Raw genomic sequence first — 24,356 nt, 5'->3', positions numbered from 1 at the left:
TCTCTCTCTCTCTCTTTGTTATTTCTTGTTTACTTTACAAAGTATTACAAACATAAGTTAAGTGTATTTTGGTTATAATTCACAACAATTACTTATTTTTTATTGTTGTCAATATTTTTGTTTCTTTCGTTGGTAGTTAAGGAGAGGATTTAACAATCCCACATCGACCACTTCTTAGGGAGTGATGAGATCTATCTATTATAAATACTTAAACCTACATAATTGCCATTACATAAGTTTAGTGAGGATTACAACTAATCGTGGGTCCATCATAAATATTGTAGATATAATATATATTATATATATCAATATAATATATAAACAAATATGATTGAAAATATAAATAATTAAATATTGTACTACATGAAAAAAAAATTTCATAAATTTATTATAATATTGATTTTAATATCTTGCTTTTAAAAATGGTATAATTATTTTATATTAGTTTTGATAAATGATGCAAATGTTTTATATCAATTTAGTAAAATTGATGTAAGACTTGCAACATTTTTTATAAGTGATGTAAATAAACATCAATTCAGTAATTGAATCAAATATTTATTTCAATTGATACAAATTATTTACATCAACAAAATATAAATCATTTATTAAAGTGATGCAAATTATTTTTGCATCATTTAAAACTGATGTAAAAATAGAAAATAAATGATGTAATACCACATTTTTTGTAGTGAAAAGCTTCGATAGGCAAGTTAAGAATCGTCTCCTCTCCCTCCATGGTGACAGCAAAGTTACAGGATGCATGGAACTATGGCTAGCAACGCGTTGAGTTCTTCTTATTAATTTTTTTTAAGCCTTCAACAAGAGCATTTCCAAACATTGTCAAACTCTAACTATAGTTTGCAATTGATTTAAAACAGTTTTTTCGAATAAATTTTATATTTTATTTTAAAAAAAAATGGATACATCTTCGAGGGAGGCCAGTGTGAGTTCGGTGTTGATGTCATTGTTCTCCCACCCCTTATCAATTGGGAGATCGTCTCTTTTGATGAGAAACTACTCTCTTATCCCAAGATCTCGTGGGCTGTTAAGAATTTTTCTGAGTTAAAAGAGCATATGTACCCATCCAACAGTTTTTCAATGAGAGTAAGGAAATATTTCCCATTGAAAATTTTACGTGAGTATCTATAAAAACTTTTTGGACTTAACTGTATGAATGGAGGCTAAATAGTATTATTAGATAGTAGGGTTACAATATATATACTGTGTTTATAAGAGATATTATTTACTAATGTATCCTTTCCATATATATAATACACTTACACTACAAAACAAAACTGTAATCTTACCATATTCAAGGTTAACTATACATCATTATTATATCTCATCATGATCCTTCTTTAAAATTTTACGCATACATTTCACATATTATTCAGTAAACGGTATTTATATAATTATATATATATATATGTAGAAGTAAAGCGGTTCAATGCCCTTAAAATGGTGAGGGGATTGCTCCAAATTCTTCCATATGAGACATTCATTAACCCTGAAAATGGGTATATCTTCGAGGGAGGTCAATGTGAGTTTGGTGTTGATGTCATTGTTCCCCCACCCCATACCAATTGGGAGATCGTCTCTTTTGATGAAAAACTACTCCCTTATCCCAAGTTCTCGTGGACTGTTAAGAACTTTTCTGGCTTGAGCGAGTCTGTTTACAAGTCAAACAGTTTTTCAATGGGAGGAAAGACATGGTGAGTATTATTATAAAAAATAGTTATTTTTTAGACTAAATGTATCTCTATACATAATATACGAACGCTCATAATATTTAATCTTTTGTAGCTGTCTAATGCTGTATCCGAAGGGCTACTTAAAAGCAACTGGGAAATATTTATCCGTGTATCTTTATTTAGCTGATAGTGAAACACTAAAACCTGATGAAAAGATTTTCACTCAAGTACTTGTCCGAGTCCTAAACCCGCTTGGATCCAATCATGTAGAACTCAAATGTACGTATATTCTAAACCACAATTGCATTATTATATCTTAATAGTTGTTATAGTACTCTTTCTTCGATATACATACTGTGTTATTCATTTTGGCGGTCGTCAGAACCGTGCCTAGAATAATATGGACTGGAAGCGGTGTTTAAAAAAAAGGCTTTAAATTTTTTTTTAAAAATCTCTATATAATTTATGAAAAAGAGAACTATAATATTATAAAAACATACTTATATGATTGTTGATGGCAGCCAAACCAAGAAAAAAGAAAATAAAAATAAGCATAAGTTAAATTATATGTTAATGTTTTAGTGGTGATCGACTGATCGTGATCGGAGAAGTGAGAACAATGGATCTCTTTCTCGAGTTTTCTATAACCGTCGTTGCTCTCTTTTTCCTTTTACCACATAAAATTATTTTTATTGGGTCTAATTATTAAGCTTATTTGGGAAAATTAAGGCCTTTAATTTTTGTTCAAAAAAACGGGCCGGAAGCGAACGCTTCTTTTGTTTACACATAGCCACGGCTCTGGCGGTCGTCTATATGTTTCACATTTTATTTTCTTGCAAGTGAACTCCTGGTACGAGAAAACAAACTGGGTTTGGGGTTGGAGTTACTTTTTCTCTTTAGATAAATTTCAAAAGACTTACTTGGACAAAGAAGACACGTTGAAAGTTGAGGCCGAATTTAAAGTTGTTTCTGCGGCCAAATACTCTACCGTTATCTGAACTCCTTTTTGTTTGTTTGCTTTTAATTTAGAATATTATCTGATATTCTTCTACTATTATGACTCTATGAGTAGACTAAGACACAATGTTAATGTCTTGGACACAGGCTCGTCTCTATGGGGTGGTAAGGTAGGCAAAAAACTAGGGTCCAAATTTTTTTTTGACTAAAACTCTTAGAGTGTGAACGGTTGCAGCGGTTGGGGCGGACAAATCAGTCTGCGGACTGGACCGCTTTTGATTTATCATTCAGCAAATGTAGTACGTAGTGGTGCGGTCCAAATAAAATAGAGATAGAACTGCTACAGACCAACTGTGGACCGTTTTACATACAAATAGAGTTGGTCAACAGTGGTCTGTTATCCGCCTTAAAAATAGAGTGGTTCAGACCGCAGATGGATTTGACCGCCCTGACCGCAGTTACCATTCAAACTCTTAAAGAAAAAGGGTCCAAAAAAAAATTTTAGTCTATAAAATTTATTTTTCCTAGGGTCAAAAAAATAGTTTGAGACGGGACTGCTTGGACAAGTTTAATTTTTAATTTCAGCCTCGCCCTTAATCCCCGATTTTATGAAATGCAAGAAAGAAAAAAAAGTTTAATAATTAGAAATATTGATGAGTGTTAATTGGCAACCAATTTTTTCACGACCGGACCGGACCGGCCGGTCCGACCGGTTAACCCATGACCCGGGCAGTTTCCCAGTTTGGATTACTGCTAATAATCGGAAATCTTAAAACCGGCAAAACCCAAATAAACCCGCAATAAACCCGTAACCCAGTGAACCGGACCGGACCGGACCGACCGGGATACATGAAAAAAAAAAAATCTGACTACTGTAAGGTTTCAGGTTTTTAGAACTTCCCGTCGCTTCGCTTCATCTTCTCTACTAGTCCTCATCTCCTCAGACTCTAGTAGTGATTAACAACAAACAGTTGGTTTTCAATCTCTTTTATTTCGATTTTTTTCCTCTATGATCGTCATCATTACTTGATTTTGGATATTAGCATAATACTTTTTCATTCTCTTGTGGCTCTTTTTCTTATTACTCTGCATAATCAAATATAGTATTAAACTATCATAGTTAATCATCAATTCCTCATCGTATGCATATTTTGCAATCGATTATGCTGTATACTTGTATTATAAATAACTGATCCTCATGTGTTTTGCATTTTTCTCTATTCAAAAATTTCATTCACTTTATTTTTATTATTAGGTTTTATTATTTTTTAACTATGGTATGATTATTTATTTTAATATTTGTAAAACTATATAAATTCTATAAATATATTAAACAAATCATAATTCAATTAACCCGCGGTCAAACCCGGTTGACCCAATGACCCGGTGACCCAGTAAGTAGTCCAGTTCACCATCCGGTCCGGTCGTGAAAACATTGTTGGCAACTGAATGCATTTTTGGTCATCTACAAAATAGAAAATCAATATAATGTATAAATATTTTTATTCATGAATCATGATCATATTTTATGTATTTTAAATTGATAATATTAAGGGCTAAGATTACGCCGTAGAAAAAGTAAGGGTTAAGATTACAAAAACAATATTGAAATCTTTCTAGAGAAAAAAATGTTACTTACGTACCAAATCTGGTGTAAAAAGATACGTACTTACCACCAGAATCTTCTTAGGGTTAGAGAAATCTGATGTATATTAAAAAAATAAAAAAATTCTGAGACGTCTCTCTATTTCTCTCGCGAATGTTTTGTTGTTGTTGTTGTTGTTGTTGTTAAACGATAATCGTATATAATAAATCCCTAACATTTAGCTTGACACCCTCAAGATTCCTATGAACCAATCATAGTTTCAAGATTTGCAGTGCGTTGGGTAGAATAGAATGGGTGCAACAATCTCAGCACCAGTTCCTACAATCAAGCAGAAATGGAGAGACCATCCTCCTTCTTCTTACTCCCTCAAGATTCAAAACTTCTCCCAACTTGAAAATTCGACTGCCTCCTCTGATCATAAATATCAATCTCGTTTTTTTTCCTCAGGTGGACATAAATGGTAACGGATTGTATTTTGTGTGTAACGGATTGTATTTTGTGTATTCATGAGTTTTAGTTAGCGTTAATGCATTCTTTATTCTTTATTATTCATAACCATAAATTATCAATATATCAGTCTAGCTAATGCAATGTGTTGTTTTAAAAAAACAGGAGATTGATTGTATACCCAAAAGGGAACGTAAAGGACAATGGGAGTGGATTTATTTCGATGTACGTGGAAGTCGACAGCACAAGCTTGGTATCTACCCCACCAACTGAGGTGTTTGCGAAACTCCGTTTCTTTGTCTACAACAAGAAAATAAACAAGTACTTCACTATTCAAGGTGAACTTTACAACTCATGCTCTTGCTCTCTCTCTCTCTCTAAATATATATGTATATTCACATCTATTGATGTGTGTTATGTATTTTTAGATGTTGAGGTAAAGCGGTTCAATGCTCTAAAACTGGTGTGGGGGTTGCTAAAAGTTCTTCCATATGAAACATTCATTCACCCTGAAAATGGATACATATTCGAGGGAGGTCAATGTGAGTTTGGTATTGATGTCATTGTTCCCCCACCCCTTACCAATTGGGAGATCGTCTCTTTTGATGAGAAACTACTCTCTTATCCCAAGTTCTCGTGGACTGTTAAGAATTTTTCTGAGTTGAGAGAGGAGATTTACACATCAAACAGTTTTCCAATGGGAGGAAGGAAATGGTGAGTATCTATAAGAACTTTTTGGAATAACAAACATATATATATATATATATTATAGTATAATGTATCTATACACATATATATGTGTGTTTGTTTGTGTGTGATTGTTTAAAAGTCATAAGAATTATTGTTTTGTAGGGTTCTAAAGGTGTATCCGAAGGGCAGGTCTAGAGCAGATGGCAAATATTTATCCGTTTTTCTGTATCTAGCTGATAGTGAAATACTAAAACCAGATGAGAAGATTTTCATGCAAGGAATTGTGCGACTTCGAAACCCTTTTGGCTCCAATCACTTGGCACACCAAAGTATTTTCTAAACCACACAGTTATGATTAATATTTTAATATACATATATATATATATAAATATATATATATATATNCGACATATATATACTGATATATTCATTTGGTGTTTCGTGTTTCTCTATCTAACTTTATATGTTTCTTGCGCGTTTTCTCTTTGGCAGTCAGCTGCTGGCACGAAGAAAAAAAGAATGGTTGGGGTTGGGATAACTTTGTTCGTTTAGCTGAACTTAAACAGACTTACTTGGACAAAGAAGACACGTTGAAATTTGAGACGGAATTTAAAGTTGTTTCTGAGGCCAAATACTCTCCCATTAATACCTAAAAGCCCTCTTTTTGTTTACTTTGTTCTTCTACTCTATGTCTTGAGCACTAAGACACAATGTTACGTCTTGGACCAGTTTTTAATTCTCATTCGGGTTCCATAAATTTGTTTTTCTATATACGAAGATAATAACTGATTCCCATAGTCTCCCAATCTATTTTCTTATGATTCAAATTTGTTTAAGGTGTACTACGGATCATAATCTAGTATATATATATATATATATATATATATATATATATATATNTAGTGCCATGCTTAAAGTGTTGTGGAAAGGACATAATTGCCCTAAGCCACAGATTTTTAAAAATTTATTAAGCCACATTTTTTTCTATCTAAGCTTATATATATATCTAAGTTGATGACATAAATATGTTTGTAAAGTGGTGTTTTGTTTGAGAAATCCATGACATTATATCATTACAAGAAAATCTATATTTTTTATGTATAAGGAAATTTCTGCACGTAAAATAATTACGTTTTATAGTTATAACTATTGTATAAGAATACTAATGGAAGACAATTAATAAAAAAGAGATAATTAATAATAAAAGAATTATGTATTGGAATTGTGACTAAAAATATTTTTAGGAAAAAAGATAGAGAATTTTGGTTTATACTATTTCTTTTTTCATCTTAAGATAATTGTTGTCTTTGAAATAAAAAAAATTATTTTAATATCTTTAATAACAAAAACCATAATTTTTATCCGCCCTAAGCCACCAATTAATAGCCTGAGCACGACACTGTATATATGTGTTTTGTATGGTTCTAAAGGTGTATCCGAAGGGAAACTCTAGAGCAGATGGCAAATATTTATCCGTTTTTCTGTATTTAGCTGATAGTGAAACATTAAAAACAGATGAGAAGATTTTCATGCAAGGAATTGTGCGACTTCTAAACCCTCTTGGCTCCTATCACTTGGCACACCAAAGTATTTTCTAAACCACACCGTTAGCTTAGTGGGGACACACAATTCATCTAGATTGCAGAAATCATCAATTCACCGTAAAGGAAAAAGATTAGAGAGAGAGAGAGAGAAAGGTAGACTTACAAGAAAAGAGAAAGGAACAAATTACCAGATCCCACCATCGCTGTTCCCCACGACCGCCACCACCACCGCCACGACTGCCATTGCCACTGCCGCCGCGCCCTCCATCACGACGAGCACCACTGCGACTGGAGAAGAAACCTCCCCCACGACGACCACCTTCGTAATCACCTTCAATCAAATGATTTTTATGGATTTGTCGAATGGTTTTTGAGAGAGAGAGGGAAGTGTCGCGAGAGAAAAAAAGAGAGAGTCGGGAAAAGAAAAAAAGAAAACGAGGAAAAAAAATATTGGTGTTTTATATTTTAAAAGGCATCCAATCAGAAGTTGCCACCTATCGTTGCTTCAAGCGTTTTTCCGATGCTCACTTGAGTAACGATTCTTAACATTTTGGGTTTTTCTTTTTGTTTTCGATTTATTTTTGGTCCAGAAACTGACTGAGTAACCCATAAAAAACTGCCACTGGACATGGCTCTAAGGATTCATCATAATATACGGCACCGTTTCGCAGATGACATGGAACTAAAACGAGGAACAAAACAAAAACCATCGCTAACAGTAATAATAATTAAATACGGTAAGTAACACGTCAACAAGATATTTGTTACCGAATCTAACGTTTAAAAAACACATCACAATTTATAAACGCTTCATATTTTACCACGTAGGTACACTCACTGTACATATAACCACACTAGATAACTCAGATATTTTATTTTTATTATTTTTTTCTTTCAATGAGTACAGTTCAGCCACGTCTGTCTCTCAGACAAAACGCAAAAGTATTGTTTTTTTTTTTTTTTTTTTTTTTTTTTTNTCCCTTCTTCATCGTTTGATTTGTCAACTCATCAACAATAATACCCAAACCCTAAAACAATCCTCAATCATCGATTCAACAATCAAAATTTCCCTATTTTGAAGGATAAAAATCAAACCTTTGGTAGTTTTCCTCTGTTTTGATTCCTGTGAAAAATCAAATCTTTGCATAATTTTATTGCCCCCTCTCTGTATCATCATTTAATGAAGAAGAGGATCTGAGATTAGGGAGAGAGATTTTTAGGGAATGATGGGTTTTGCTGTATCGGATGAATTGTTAGGAACTGTGGCTCCGATTGTGGTGTATTGGTTGTATTCTGGGATTTACGTAGCGCTATCGTCTTTGGAGAGTTATAGATTACATTCAAAGGCTGAAGAAGCAGAGAAGAATCTTGTTTCGAAATCTAATGTTGTCAAAGGTGTTCTTCTTCAGCAGGTTGTTCAAGCTGTTGTCGCTATTCTTTTGTTCACGGTATAGTTTTCTTCTTCTTTCGTAATCCCATTTTTTGTGTTTATGCTTTTGTGAAAAGTTAGGTTATACAAATTGGGGAGTTTTGCTATCTGATGTGATTGATGATGAAGTTATTTGTTTTATAAAAAGGGTTGTTGAATCTTTTTGAATTGATGTTAGTTGTCCTTGTCCACCCAAAAAGAGAAATTTTTTTGTAACATTTGCCAATTATGTATGTTCTGTAACATTTTAACCTTGTATGTAGATCATACAGATTGGTTGTTACTTGATAGTTGAATAGTTCTCAATCTTTCATGAGACTGGTGATAGATTGGTGTTAGAAACAGAGTTAGAGCTTTGAGTATAAGAGACCAGTTAAAGGCGTTGTTAGTGATTTGGCTATTGGTTTGGGACATGGGGAGAGCTTAGGGTGCTCTAGAATTCACCCTAGGACTCTTTCGTTGGTTTTTCCTGTGTTTGTCACTTGTATTCAGATTTAGAGAGGAATATTGATTCTGGTTTGGCTACTGATTTGGATATTGATTTGGATATTGACTCTGGTTCTTATCAGCTTTTCTGATGAGTAGCAATATAAAACTTTGCTAAGTCTGATAAATATGCTTTCACAAGGTTTTCTGTTGAATAAATTGCAACGAGTTATTATGTAGTGATAGCAGGAATGGTGTTATAATCCATGTAGCAGTGTCATAGATTCTTGTTTGCCTTAGTTAGCTCTACTCTGCTGCATTGAATGATGTTTAGCCTGAGTACTTGTTATGTCTTGGCGTGGGTTGCTAGACAAGTCTTTAATAGAGTCTCTGATAGATTGATTTGTCAATACCATGGAATAACTTTTTTCTTCGTTTGTTCTGGTGTCTTGCGTTAACACTCATCACATATGCTTATCTATTGTGTCTATGCAGGTGACAGGAAGTGATGCCGAAGCAGACAAAGCGCAACAGTTTTCCATTTTGGTCCTAGCAAGACAGTTTGTGACGGCCATGATAATCCTCGACACATGGCAATACTTCATGCATCGATATATGCATCACAACAAGTTCTTATACAAACATATCCACTCTCAACACCATCGTCTCATCGTCCCATATGCATATGGAGCGTTATACAACCATCCAGTAGAAGGTCTTCTCTTGGATACAGTTGGAGGGGCCTTATCTTTCCTAGTCTCTGGTATGTCACCAAGAACTTCCATCTTCTTCTTCTCTTTCGCCACAATCAAGACCGTGGATGACCATTGCGGTCTCTGGCTTCCTGGAAACTTGTTCCATATGGTGTTCAAGAACAACTCGGCTTACCATGATATCCATCATCAGCTCTATGGAACCAAATACAATTTTTCTCAGCCTTTCTTTGTCATGTGGGATCGGATTCTGGGAACTTACATGCCTTACTCGCTCGAGAAAAGAGAAGATGGAGGATTCGAAGCACGCCCGACTAAAGAATTCAAAGATGATTCAGATTTGTGGATTTGTGGATATATGTTTGTTTTATCTGCACTGAGGTTTGCTAATGGATGATATACTTGTGTCATGGAGGTGTGGTTTTAAATCAGAAACAGAACTGGTTTGCGTTTTTGCCTCTTTTTTTTTTACAAGAGCGAAGTAGTCAGAGTTGAGATTTGTATATAAACATTATCGAGTTGTTGTTCTACTTTGGATTTTTGTTTTGCATGTATTATTGTACCACACAGTACTGTTTACTTTTAATCTATTTGTTTACAAAGGGCATCCGTGAAGATTTGAGTTAAAATTACTTGGAGACTTGGTTACATTTTTAGTAATGCAGTTTAGGAGATCATATAAAACAACTGTGGCTATGATCAGAGGGAAGGAGCACGTGGGTGAGCTGAGGTAGATGAAGTTGGAAGTGCAGAGGAGATCTGTGAGGTTGTAGCAATCATGCATTATCTGAGAGTATTAACAACGGATTAGAGAGTTAATGATCTAGAAGCTCTCTTGTAATAGTGAGTGTATGGTTCTTTAGGTAAGGAATAAAGACAGAGTTTGATACCTCAAAGATCAGGTTAATAAATCAAAATCAGGACATATGTGTGTCCACAGATCTTGTTGATGAGGATTGATTAATTCAACACAAACAAAATTGAGGTTTTTTACAATTTTTTTCGCTAAGCATTTTTATAATATTTTTCCATTGATATTTGGTGCGGTAAATAAATAATTGATAAAATTGACTTGTAAAGAAGAAAAATTTAAAAGAAAACATAAGGTGTTGAAGTAAATATAATCTCAAAAATATCTACTAAAAGCACGAAACTATTGAGAAATTATATACTTTGGTATTCGATATTTTGACAAAACCCACACAAAAATGAGAAACAAAATAGGCAGATTTAACATATTTATATATATATATATATATATATATATATATACATAAAGGGTATGCGGGAAAGAAAAAAAAACAGTTTAATAATTAGAAATATTGATGTGTTAATTGGCAACTGAATGCATTTTTGGTCATCTACAAAATATAAAATCAATATAATGTATAAATATTTTTATTCATGATCATATTTTATGTATTTTAAATTGATAAATATTAAGGGTATAATACATAACGCTTGACGAAACAGGGGTCTCAGGTGCCTCGGTTTGGGCCAGACTTTATTCCACTCCTCGCCGGAGTTTGGCGGGTGGCTTGTCCTCCGAAAATATAGCATTTTATGTGGCAAGTCTTATCCGGGTGTATATCGGTTACGACAAATCTAAAGCGGTGGGGCATTGCTTGTGATGCCGGTTGTGCTTGCTGTGGGGCTGATGAGGAAACGGTGAATCATGCTATTTTTAGGTGTCTGTCAGCTCGACAGACTTGGGCTTTAGCTCAGGTGAGGTGCCAGTTGGATCGGTTTCTTTCCCTACAGACTCTCTGTATGCAAATATGGATCATTTCCTGGGTTCTGCCAATCCAGGTTCTCATGTAGCGGCTTTTCCTTGAATGATGTAGTATATTTGGAAGGCGCGGAATGCGTTTGTGTTTGAGAATATGATGGATAAACCCGACGAGGTTGTAAGGTTAGCGGTAGGGGAGGGGGCTACATGGTTGCAGGCTCAGGCAGAGGATGTGGGTGAGAATGTGTCATTGAGTCCCAAAGCCACTAGTGGGCGAGAGGAGGGGGGGAGCGTAGGGAATCTCCCTATTGCTTATTCTGGTTACAGGTGTTTTGTTGATGGCTCATGGAAAGCGGAGGATGACTATGCGGGTGCAGGTTGGGTGTGCTCATCCTATCAGGATGCTTCGACGAAGAAGGGAGCGGCCAATTTCAGAAGCAATCTTTCCCTATTGCATGCTGAAGTAGAAACCTTTGTCTGGGCTATGCGGTGCATTATTGGCCATGACTATCGGGAGGTAGCGTTTTATACAGATTGCTCAGACTTGGTGAAGATGGTGTTTTTTCCTCAGGACTGGCCAGCTTTCAAGACTTACCTTGATGATATCAGGATAGACAGGAAGGAGTTTTCTTCTTTCTCTTTATCTCTTATTTCTAGATATACTAATGTAAATACGGATTCTTTGGCACGCCAGGCGCATACATCTCCGCATCCGATTATTTTTCTAAACTCTTTTCCTTCACATTGGCTCTTTTGAGCTGATCTTATTGTTGTCAAAAGAAAAAGAAAAAAAAAATTAAGATTAAGCCGTAGAAAAATTTCCACTTTATTGTTTTAATTATTAAATTCAATTACGACATCATACTCGTAAATTTTAAAACATCACTCCTCTCAACTACTTGCGTGAGGTAAAAAAATTTCAAATCATCAACTTGTAAATGAAAGATTCAAAAAACTTTTATAACCACCCGTGAAAGAAGGTTTGCTGACTAGTTTACATGGGAAGGATCTCAATTGTTGAAATGAATGGAATGTGAATTGTAATTTCTAAAGAACATGTGCTTTGTGTGGTTTCGTTTTTTTGTAGACTTCTCATTATGATTGTAAGATCAGAGTGAGAACACGAGGATGAAGAGAAGTGTTTTCTGTATATTACGAAGAACCTTTTACAGAGACTTTATACAAGAGAGCGTATCTTCCTACTTAAATACAAAGAGATATGATATATCAATCACCTATGAAATAGTAAAGGCAATTACATGATTCAATTTCCTTATCAGATGGGATATGATTATATGATATCCCATTACCCCCCCCCTCAAACTGGAGCATGTAGATCTTGAATGCCCAGTTTGTCTCGAAAGCTTGCAAAAGATTGACTGCCCAGTGGCTTGGTGAAGATGTCAGCCAGTTGAGAAGTGGTCTCCACATGAGTTGTAGCAATGATCCCGGACTGTATCTTTTCACGAACAAAATGACAGTCGACTTCAATGTGTTTTGTGCGTTCATGAAACACTGGGTTTGTTGCGATGTAGATGGCGGATTTACTATCACACAAAACACGCATAGGTTGAGCATGTCGAACACCAAGATCGTAGAGAACACGTTTGAGCCATAGCAACTCCTTTGTAAGAAACGCCATAGCTCGATATTCGGCCTCAGTTGAGGACATGCTCACTGTTTTCTGCTTTCTTGTTTTCCAAGATATCGGAGATGTGCCAAGTTGAACAAAATAACCAGTAACTGAACGACGAGTCGTAGGACATGTCGCGTAGTCGGAGTCGCACCAACCCTGAATCTGAAAGTCTGTCGTAGCTCGCAACAAAATCCCTTGTCCTGCAGTCCCCTTTAAATATCGAACAGCCCTTAATGCTGCCTGCCAATGATCCTCTCTAGGCTTTTGCATAAATTGTGCTAAAACATGAACGCAAAAAGCCAAATCAGGTCGGGTTGCAGACAAGTAGATGAGTCGACCAACTAACCGGCGATACCGAGCTGGTTGAGACAATAATGTCGACTTGGAAAGAGCAAGCTTGTGGTTCTGCTCTAGTGGAAAAGCTTCTGGTTTGGACCCAAGGAGACCAGCATCAGATACAATTTCTAAGGCATACTTACGTTGACTCAAGTAGAAACCTGTAGAACTTCTAGCAACCTCAATCCCCAAAAAATATTTCACAGGACCAAGATCTTTCATCTTGAAACAAGAAGCAAGATAGTCTTTAAAAATCTCCAAAGCACCAACGGAATTGCTGGTCACAATCATATCATCAACATAGATAAGAAGGTTAAGGTGAATACCTCCTTTAGCAAACGTGAACAACGAGTAGTCGGAGAGAGATTGGACAAACCCATAGTCACGGAGCTTGCTTGAGACCGTACAGGGATTTGCGCAATTGACATATTTTATTAGGGTCAGAGACATGAAAACCTGGTGGAGGTTTCATGTATACCTCCTCATCAAGATCACCGTGTAAAATTGCATTTTGAACATCCATTTGATGTACAGGCCAGTTGTTACCCACAGCAGTGGCAAGAAACAAACGAACAGTTTCCATCTTTGCAACAGGAGCAAAGGTGTCTCCATAATCAACGCCTTCTACCTGTTTATTTCCAAGAGCGACAAGTCGCGCTTTGTAACGCTCAACAGTACCATCCGCTTTGTGTTTAACTTTATAAACCCATTTAGAGCCAATTGCGTGTTTTCCAGGAGGCAAATCCTCGATGGTCCATGTCTCGTTTGCCTCTAATGCATCAACTTCAGACCCCATTGCATTTTTCCAAACTTTGATTTCCATTGCTTGCTTAAAAGACTTTGGTTCAACGACAGCTGTAATAGCTGCTAAGTAGGCCCGATGTGTGGCAGAGAAACGAGTACAGCCAATGTAATTTCCAATGGGATACAAAGATCTTGATTTAGATGGATCTAACAAGCGTGTGTGTACTGTATTGGTGACATACCCGTGTAATCGGACCGAGCGTGTGCGTGGTCGTGTACTCTGCCGGACCGGATTGACTGGTTCAACAGGAGGAACAGACTCAGCTTCAGATAACTCTGCAGTGGCAGAGCGTGGAGAATCAGGCGGAGAGATCGCAGAGGACGATGGCGAGGAGATCGGCTCGGGAGATGAGGATCCCGTAGGAGAGTTAGACTCGGAGGAAGAATCACCCAAAGCGGGTGAAGCATGAGTGTCGGAAGAAGGGGACGGAGCCGGTGGTGGAGATGTCAGAACAACAGGGGATGTCTCGGTTGAAGACGACCCCGACGATTTATTCAAGGAGGAGGTTATTGGGCCAGCAGAAGTTGTTGGGCTTGGAATGTTGGGCTGACCATTTAAATCGCATAAAGGATCAGAAATAAGTGAGGCCCATAAGACAGCTCCTTCTTCTTGTAAATCACTTCCCGAGATTGGAACTGCAACTTGTTGAAACGGGAATTCATTTTCACAGAATCTGACATCGCGTGACACGAAGAACTCATGTTGATCAAGATCATATAATCGCCAAGCCTTCTTCCCATAGGGATAACCGACAAAGATGCACCTACGAGTTCGAGCTGCAAATTTATCGCCTTTATGAGCCTGATTGTGGGCATAACATAAACTGCCAAATACCTTCAAATGTGAATAATCCGGTGCAGTCTTATGAAGTCTCTCATACGGAGTTTCACCATTCATCACAGAGCTTGGAGTTCTGTTGATCAAATATGCTGCTGTTAATACACATTCGCCCCAAAAATCAATTGGTAGATTAGCTTGAAAACGTAATGCTCTAGCAACATTGAAGATATGGCGATGCTTCCTCTCAACTCTCCCATTCTGTTGAGGAGTGCCGACACATGATGTTTCATGAACAATCCCTTGAGAACGAAAATAGGCTCCCATGGAAGTGAATTCGGTCCCATTATCACTCCGAACACATTTTACTTGTGCTTGAAACTGACGAGCAACTAAGGTGATGAAATTTTTGAGGTTTGTTGCAGTTTCTGTTTTATCATTCTGAAGATAAAGCCAAACACTTCGTGAGTAATCATCTACAACTGTGAGAAAATAACGAGCACCAGAAGATGATGGTGTCTTATACGGCCCCCACAGATCAATATGAATTAGCTCAAAAACAGCAGAAGTTTTATTATTGCTTATTGGAAACGAAGATCTGGTTTGCTTAGCGCGGAGACAAATATCACACGCCTTATTGGAAATTTCAGAAACAACAGAAACATCAACTTGTTTAAGTGAACAAACAACTCTAGGAGAAGGATGCCCCATCCTCTTATGCCACAAATCATAGGATTTCTCTTCGCGAACACTTGCAGTAGCAGCCAACACCATCGTGCATAAGTGGAAGGATCCTAACTCTCGCCTACCCGCACCAATCATCATCCTCGAAGCGCGGTCCTGAATAACAAGGAACTTGTCAGCTAACTGTACTATGCAACCAAGCTCATCCATTAGCTGACCAACAGAAATCAAATCTGACTGAAATTCCTCAACATAAAACACAGATTTCAACAACAAATCTGGTCCCAACAGGACTGTCCCCTCCTTAGTAGCTATTCGTTCTCTACCATCTGCCAAAATAACTAATACTGGCTGTACCATGTCTCTCACATCAGTGAGAAGATGATATTTTCCTGTAAGATGGTGAGATGCACCAGTGTCGAGTATCCAAGTAGAGTGAGACTTACCCGATAGTTTTTCGGTGGATAGGTTTGTGCCACTGCTGCTGGCATTCGTGCTACCATTCAGAAGAGTCATGAGGGTGCGCCACTGTGTATCAGTCAAACCATTGACCCCATCACGATCCTTGTCAGTAATCACATAGTTTGCTTGTTCACCGTTTGCTGGAGCTGTTACACGAACGGCGTTGGCAAAGGAAACAGCACCACGACCACGTCCATTGGAAGACGTAAAACCTTGCCCACCACGACCACGACCTGTTGCTGAACGGGACCTCGGTCGGTCTCCCCACCAATCTGGATACCCGATCACGGCATAACAACTCTCCGAAGCATGGCCTGAACGATTGCAGTGTTTACAGAACATCAATTTTTCTTTCTCTTCTCTTCGAAACTGTGGCTTGACTTGAGCAGCAAAGGCACTGATCTCCTGATTCTCCTCAGAAACTTTCGTCACATGTCTTCCCAAATCTTCCTCTTGACGTACAATGTTGTACACTTCTTCCAAGGACGGAAGTGGGACACGAGAGACCAGATTGGACCGAACGGTTCAAAAATTTTCTTCAAGACCAAACAAGAACTCGTGCACTTTATCCTCCTCACGATCATGTTCTTGCAAGGTGCCCAAGTCACAGACGCATTTGCCACACTTACAAACACGTAGGGGCCTGCAACTCGCCATGCTATCCCAGATTCGGTTGAGCTTTCCATAGTAGGCCTCAACCGCAAGAGTTCTCTGCTTACAACAAGCCAATTCTGCCTTGAGTTGTTGAATGCGAGGTCCACTTGTCACCGAGAAACGTTTCTTCAGCTGATCCCACAAATCCTTCGCAACATCACGATGTGAGATGTTGGAACGAATAGAAGAGTCAATCGACATCTTGATCCATGAAACAAGCAAAGCTTGAATCGTCCACCAGTCCTCCAAATCTGGAGATCCTTCAGCTGGGCGTGAAATAGACCCATCGATAAATCCAAATTTTTTTCGTGAGCTAAGCGCCGTTTTCATCCCGCACGCTCATTCGTCATAATTTGTTCCCTTCAACAATGGATGAGAGATCACTGCACCCGGATTGTCGGCAGAGGTCAAATCATAAGGTGAGATTGTTCTTCTCACCTCCGTTGTCAGAGTCGTTGTTGCAGCACCATTCGAGTTTGTACCTTCGGTTGTCATCTTCGTTTGTTTGTTTCTTTGTTTTGTCTTTTTTTTTTTTTTTAGGAAAAATTTTCAGGCTCTGATCCCATGTAAGATCAGAGTGAGAACACGAGGATGAAGAGAAGTGTTTTCAGTATATTACGAAGAACCTTTTACAGAGACTTTATACAAGAGAGCGTATCTTCCTACTTAAATACAAAGAGATATGATATATCAATCACCTATGAAATAGTAAAGGCAATTACATGATTCGATTTCCTTATCAGATGGGATATGATTATATGATATCCCATTAATGATTTTCAATAAATGTAATTTTCATTATGATTTTCGCAAAACCTTGCAGGTCACGAGAATTACTGAAACGAGTGTTGTAAAACTGAATGCGTATATCTTATTTTCCGCAAAGGATGAAATTTCTTGGTTTTCTAGTGCTTTAGAAAGACTGAAGGTGAGTTTTGAAGAGGGTGCAGTGCTCAACCTATAAGAAGTGCTTCATTCAAACGAAGACTACACAGAGACAACTTGAGTCATGTCCAGTTCCGACAACATAGATGACACTTATATTTTCAAGGTTCAAAATCAAGACCAATGCTATTGATTTCACTATTTTCAGTCACTAATCTATCAGTTACTCCACTTCTCTTTGTTTGATCAAATTTACTTTTGTGTGACAATGTTTATTTGAGCGAAGTTCAGATTTTGAATTGGTTATGTTCTTTGATCAAAGCTGTTGACTTTTTATCAACATGAACGTAACAGTTGTAGCTGAACTCTTTAAGATTTGCAAAAGCTCACGTCTTTGTTTACACTTATAGGGATCATGACTATTCTATCTACTACACTCGCTTGGGCTGCTCCAAATTTAGTAAGATATTGTGAAAAATGCTTATAAGATAACCTTTACTTTACCATGGGATCTCTATGAATTTTGCAACTAAATGCTGATTTAAACCGCATTTGCACATCTCTCTCGTAAACGGACTCATCACATAACAACATTGTTATTGTTTTGGCTTCGGCTTATGGTCTTTGTGGGACGGTTTTTAAGGAGTGTATGATAATTTTGATGACATGAGGAACAAAATTTATTTCCAAGGATTACATTCACTGTTATGAGAATGTTTTGTCATCTAAATCCGTTTTCTATGCAAGGGTTCTCAAAGTATTGGCTGAAGTCGAAGCAGAACTCGTTGGTTTTTTTTTCATTTAACCTCTTTTCCATGTTTAGAGAGAATGCTTTTGGGTTGAAAGTTGAAATTTGCTCAATCCTAATCAGGACAGAGTAAACTAACCTCTTTTCCATGTTTAGAGAGAATGCTTTTGGGTTGAAACTTGCTCAATCCTAATCAGGACAGAGTAAAGTGTCCACAGATTACATTTTTTCGTATTTTAATATTGGATTCTTTGAACTTTGTAGTGTGTAAGCCAGAATCTTACAAATTTTTTGATCATCGTCTTGTTGATGAGAATTATTTAAGGTCTTAAGGAGGTCGGTTACTCTAATGATATATTATTCAAAAATGGTAAGTGGAGATGGACTAGACTTTGGTGCAATATAAATGTGATTTCTAGAGACAAAGCCAAGACATTATTAATACTCATACAACATGTTCGCGAAGACAGAGGTATGGGTGCTTGGGCTTTAAGATTTTCAACTTTGACTCCTAACATTTTCATAATAACACAATGGATTATTTATTTATATAAAGCTCTAAAATCAAGTACACACGTTTGGGAAGTTAAAAAAAAACTAAAATGAGTCAATAGAAAGCTTGAAGAGACAAAATGGTATTTACCGAGGAAACTTGGCTTTTTGTGATCTCATTGAATTTGATATATTCCTAGAGTTTGGCCTATATATAGTTTGATTCTGGTTTGGAGTAGATCAATCGGTTAGGAGACAGATTTTTAAAAGTCAGAAACAAAAATGTAAAAGGACATTCGTTGAGAGCGACATATACAATAGGAGCAAAACTAGTTTACTAAGGTAATTACGGAGTACAAATTAGTATCAATTCAAGTATTGATTTGGACATCATGCATTAGTCTCGGTCACTTTCTGGTTTTTAATTTTAACCTATTCAGCTGGTACATATTAATTACTATTTGACATTGTAGTAAATAATTGATAAAAATGATGGTCCTTGTAGAGATAAAATAGTATTAAAGAAAACTCAGGTTATTGAAGTAAATGTTAACCTCAACTAGATTTACTAAAAGCAGGAAACTGTTGAGAGATTCTATACTTTGGTATTCGATATTTTGACAATACCCATATAAAAAATGAGAAACAAAATAGGCAGATTTGACTTTTGCCTTGTAAATGTTTCAGGCGCCCTCTTGTAATTGAGTTTTTTAGATCGTACTATAAGTCTTCAAATATCATTTCTTGTGTCATAAATTAATCTGTTTAATGTGGAAGTAAATGAACGTATCCGAGGTATTGTATACAGTTATACACATCTAAAACTCACTAATTCAAACTTACTCTTTTTCCGTTACTAATACGCATGTGGACGTGAAAAAAAGTGGATAGGTACTCCCTGTAGACTATAGTCATATAAACGTTATCAGTAAGACAGTAACATGTTAACGTGGTATTCATACTAAGTAGTCATATTAATGGTACGACTGTGAACACGTTATACCAAAAAGGTATTCGTGAGAATTTATCAGTTGACATGTTACCTTGAATGGGTTTTGGTGGACACGACACGATATTGTGTACATGTTTACCATAGAACAATATTATGACTGTGTCATGATTCATGATATTATAAGCGATCAACTATTATATACTACGAAGAACTTACGTCTCAGTTAAACTAGATTGAGTGTAATGATCTGGTTCACATATCTGATTAGATCACATGAAGGATAGATAAAAATGGTCAACATACTATAGTCAGTCACATGTTATATCTTTTGTCTTTTAAGTCGAAACTTAATTTTGTCAGTTCCTGACAGAAATCAGTGGGGATAGAATTAACCTGTTGGAATAAAAATGAAACGTTCAGAGATTTTCGGATTTCCGGAAAATATTCTAGTCTTTTTGAATTTTTCATCATAACATTAGATTCTGAAAACCTAAATCTTAGTGCTATGCTAATTCTAATTTCGAATCTTTTAATTCGCCTCGGTTCTTGTTACACACGTCATTACGTCAAACAAGAGGGACCTTAACACATTTATTAATTACAGTTTACATAAATTACAGTAGTACAGTATATACTAGCACTATGTTTGTTTATTTTTTTCGTGTATAATTAATATTTTTTTTATATAGAACCTTCAGATAATTTAAAACGAAACTGGTCACAAACACAAACACAACATGTCATGTAGGCGTTTTATTTATCCAATGACAAGAACCTTACACAAGAGTGTATGCAAAACGTATTTTGGTTACAAACAATTGCAACTTCAATCTCTTGCCATATCGTATTTTACAAAAGTGACTTAAAGCAGTCCACTAAGAGGTCAAATTTGAACTACTATGACGTATATTCCAAGACAGCACACAAACTCTTATCTAGAGATGCTTCTACTAAAGACTTACACTTTTGATATCAAACAACTCTTTACAATAAAATATTTGTGTAAAATCAGCGGAAAAGGCGGCTGATCCTTCGGGGTCAGACCCACAGGGCAGCATATATTTGTGTTCAAATCAAGCAAATAAACTTCACTCTTACCAACTCTCTCTTTTTTCCCATTTAGGGGTTAGAAAAAAACCTCACTACTCTTGTCACACTCACCCAATATCTTTCTTCTTACGGTAGGCTTAAACACAAGAGTGTTAAAAGTTTATAACCCTTGTCCAAAAAACATTCACTAGTTAATACTATATGGGAGAATTTAACGAAGAAGCTGCTAGGAAAATGGAAGATGTGTTGTTGCCTGGGTTTAGGTTTCATCCAACGGACGAGGAGCTCGTGAGTTTCTATCTAAAGCGGAAGGTTGAAGATCGCCCACTCTCCATCAAGCTCATTACACAGCTTGATATCTACAAATATGACCCATGGGATCTTCCAAGTACAGTCTCTTTTACTTTCTACTATCTCCTTTTTAAATCCCTAAACTATATATATTTTTTAATAAAATCCCTTTGGTGAATGTAGAGTTTGCAATGACGGGTGAGAAAGAGTGGTACTTCTACTGTCCAAGAGATAGAAAGTATAGGAACAGCACGAGACCGAATCGAGTGACTGGTGCTGGATTCTGGAAAGCCACGGGAACGGACAGGCCGATATACTCATCGGACGGAAGCAAGTGCATTGGCTTGAGGAAGTCACTTGTGTATTACAGTGGAAAAGCTGCTAAAGGCATTAAGACAGATTGGATGATGCATGAGTTTCGTTTGCCTTCTACTTCTTCACACATTCTTGGTGATACGCATCATGTCTCTTCCAACGTAAGCAATATTCATGTTGTTAGTAGTTAAGCTACATTATCATTTTAGTTATAAGCCCATGGCATGCATGCATATGGAGAAAAGGTTTAAACGCAAGACTGTTCTTATGTAATGTTGGTTTTAAAGAATCAGATTAATTAAAGCTAACTCAATTGATTAGTTAGTAATTAATAACATGGTGACGTTGGCTAAAAGAGCAAGAAACTAGGTTCTTATATAGTTGACAAAATTGTACTTTTATTTGTTGACAGAAAAAAAAGTCTTATTTGTATAATAGCTATATATATTTGTTTTTCTTTTTTCTTTTCCTTCCTTTGGACTATTTATGTTACCTAATTGGTCTAATCTTATTTATATATGTGAAAATGCAGGATTCATGGGCTATATGCAGAATATTAAAGAAGATAAACACAACGGCATTTAGAGCTATATCTCACTCCTTTGTTTCCTCATTACAGCAAGACGCCGCGCCGACATAAAGCCCTGTGAAAAACCATCAAACATATCCCAAATTTCGTTAGACAAGATCCTCCCGAATAGTTCTTGCTTAAAGTTTTACAATGAGGATATGAATGTGGCTCAACCGAGTTCATGTTTTGATCATAAAGAAGCTACCGAGAGTAGTACTTGTACAACTACTAGTCCCTTTTCTTACTTGGATTTCGGTTCTTTAGACACTCACACTCCTAGTCCGCGTCTAGACCAACAGTACCTGAGAAGCCTCTTGCTTGTCCCACAAGAAACACAACCACCTCAGTTCCCAAAGTTCATCAACAACTACATGATCTCGTCGTCAGCAGACTCATCCTTTCTGAACCAATACACAAATCTTATAGGCTCAAACATCGACCTCAGTAGTGCGATATTGGCGCATAAACAATGTCCTGCTCTGGTGAGTCTACCGCAAGCGCACAATCATGAGACCCATATTGAGGAGATCATATTGAGTAATACGAATCATGCTCTCTATCACTTACCTTCAAGTAGTGTTGGAGATCAGAAGCATCACTACATGTCGCTAGAGAATTACTACTCCTCATTATCTGCTTCTTTTTCCATTACTTGATAGTTGATATACGTTGTTCCATATATTTTAGATATAACATCACATCCCCAAGATTATTTTATGTCTGCTTTTTTTAATTCTTTTTTCAAATTATTGTTTTTTTTTTTGTTTTTAATTTCTGCAAACCTAATTAGGCCAGTTCTAAGCCCAGATAACCTGACTAATTAGCACAATGCGATCCAGACACAAGCCGGTGTAGTACGTATTAAAATTTAGACACGATTTTGTATATATATATAAAAAAAAAACGTTTTGCATACAGGAAAACAACATGAGTTACTACAACCTGCAATTTATTACGAAAAACTAGTGGTCGTAGATATAGTTAGAAATGTTAATTTAGGAAATGCGTAAGAATATTAGAAAATGCGTAGGAATATTTTGTACCAATTTCACTATAAGAAAACATGCGTTTTGCGAGGAACAGTTACGACGGACTATAGCTCTCGCAAATTTGCGGTGGATTTGTGAAGAAAGTACGAGAAATCTCTCGCTTTTATCGATTTGCGAGGGATTTGCTACATATTCGTCCATCGCAAAACGCGTGCTTGTAGTGTTTTCATGAAAATTTAACTATTATATATATATATATATATTCAAATATAATAAGAACAAAATAAAAATGTTTAAAATCTTTAAGAAAATGCAAACTTCATCATTTTTAAATCTAAATCAAAAGTAATGTTAGACCAAAAAAAATTCAAATTATTATTTTTGAATTTTAATACAGTATCTTGTTTCCCAAGTCCTAAGACCATCTCCAACGGGGGTTAATTCAAGTGTCCATCTATTAAGTGTTCAAGTGGAACTGGGTTTATTTTTGGAGCTTTTGGATCCTCTAAAGTGACCATACGTGTCAGTTTATTGTTGGTTGAAGCGAGTGTATGACAAAAAAAAAAAGGTTTCGTCCGTAATCTTTGTTTCAATCGGAAGAGAGTGATTGAAATCCATATCGAAAAATCTTTTTTTTTTGTTTCCTTCTCCAGCGAATCTCCGAGAATTCGATCATCAGTAATCACGGCTATGCACTGGATAAAATCACGGCCTTTAAGCTTTCATGTCCAACAAAAGAGTTTTTTAATCATAACTAATCCTTTACCTCACGGAGGACGTGGAGCTCTAACCATTGGATCCAATCATAAATGGGATCCAACCATTGGAGATGCCGTAAAAGTTTAAGTTCTAAAGTTCTAAGTTCTAAGAACATCCACGATGGTTGGGGTTTAAAAGATGATATCAAACAAAAAAAATATATTGTATTTTAATATAATTAGATTATTTATTTAAATTTTAATGTTAAAAGAGAATATGAACAAGTAAATAAATTACATGTGTATTGGCAAAGTAAATAAATTACATGTGTATTGGCCTATTGGGTGTGTCTGAATTGTGTCTCAAAAGATCTAGCTGGAGATCCTGTTCTCGTCTCTTTCGTACTTTTTTGTTGTGTTTAAACACTTAGTTAAACCCTCCCATTGGAAATGGTCTAATAGTTTAATAATTTCAGTTGGTTTGAATATTTATGCTAAGTTATAGGTACACTTAGGAAAAATCTCTCTATCTCTCTTAAATTCCTCAACATAACACTAAAAGACTCTTATGTTAACCAAGTCGCCTTGGTCCAGTAGTAAAAGGGAGAAAAATCCCGCCACCTGGGTTCGAGTAGCATTGACCACAGGGTTCAAAATTTAACATGGTTTCCCCCGGCTTCAGAAGATTAGTCTTTGCACCTAGAAAACTTTTAGGATCACTCCTAAATTATTATAAAAAAAAAAAAAAAAAAAAAAAAAAAAAAAAAAAAAAAAAA

The 24,356-nt window shown here is 36.3% G+C and overlaps 3 protein-coding genes and 1 pseudogene across 4 annotated transcripts in view; all 4 read left to right on the top strand.

The window, feature by feature from the left end:
• Positions 1 to 2,692, top strand: part of LOC104789732 (MATH domain and coiled-coil domain-containing protein At3g58210-like) — an 8,248-nt gene extending 5,556 nt beyond the window's left edge. Inside the window, exons 2-4 of the mRNA XM_010515383.1 lie at positions 1,436 to 1,715; positions 1,807 to 1,973; positions 2,535 to 2,692. Of these exons, the coding sequence (XP_010513685.1) occupies positions 1,436 to 1,715; positions 1,807 to 1,973; positions 2,535 to 2,692 (605 nt within the window). The remainder of the gene's footprint in view (positions 1 to 1,435; positions 1,716 to 1,806; positions 1,974 to 2,534) is intronic.
• LOC104788033 (probable inactive serine/threonine-protein kinase fnkC) lies at positions 4,516 to 6,110 on the top strand. Of its 2 annotated transcripts, XM_010513712.1 has the most exons (6): positions 4,516 to 4,707; positions 4,884 to 5,042; positions 5,133 to 5,185; positions 5,237 to 5,418; positions 5,557 to 5,723; positions 5,887 to 6,110. In XM_010513712.1, exons 1-6 carry the CDS (start codon positions 4,548 to 4,550, stop codon positions 6,045 to 6,047), a joined length of 882 nt encoding a protein of 293 aa, XP_010512014.1. In that variant the 5' UTR covers positions 4,516 to 4,547; the 3' UTR covers positions 6,048 to 6,110. The 2 variants fall into 2 exon arrangements, with proteins under 2 accessions (XP_010512014.1, XP_010512013.1); XM_010513711.1 differs by having other exon boundaries at positions 4,516 to 4,717; positions 4,870 to 5,042; positions 5,133 to 5,418.
• On the top strand, positions 7,893 to 10,113 carry LOC104788032 (sphinganine C4-monooxygenase 1-like). Its single transcript, XM_010513710.1, has 2 exons — positions 7,893 to 8,386; positions 9,289 to 10,113. Exons 1-2 carry the CDS (start codon positions 8,162 to 8,164, stop codon positions 9,901 to 9,903), a joined length of 840 nt encoding a protein of 279 aa, XP_010512012.1. The 5' UTR covers positions 7,893 to 8,161; the 3' UTR covers positions 9,904 to 10,113.
• LOC104789731 lies at positions 20,918 to 22,549 on the top strand (annotated as a pseudogene).

Source organism: Camelina sativa, chromosome 5 (genome assembly GCF_000633955.1).
Source record: "Camelina sativa cultivar DH55 chromosome 5, Cs, whole genome shotgun sequence".
NCBI classification, from domain to species: Eukaryota; Viridiplantae; Streptophyta; class Magnoliopsida; order Brassicales; family Brassicaceae; genus Camelina; species Camelina sativa.
The sequence above is the reverse complement of the archived record's forward strand: the minus strand, read 5'-3'. Positions and strand labels throughout refer to the sequence as shown.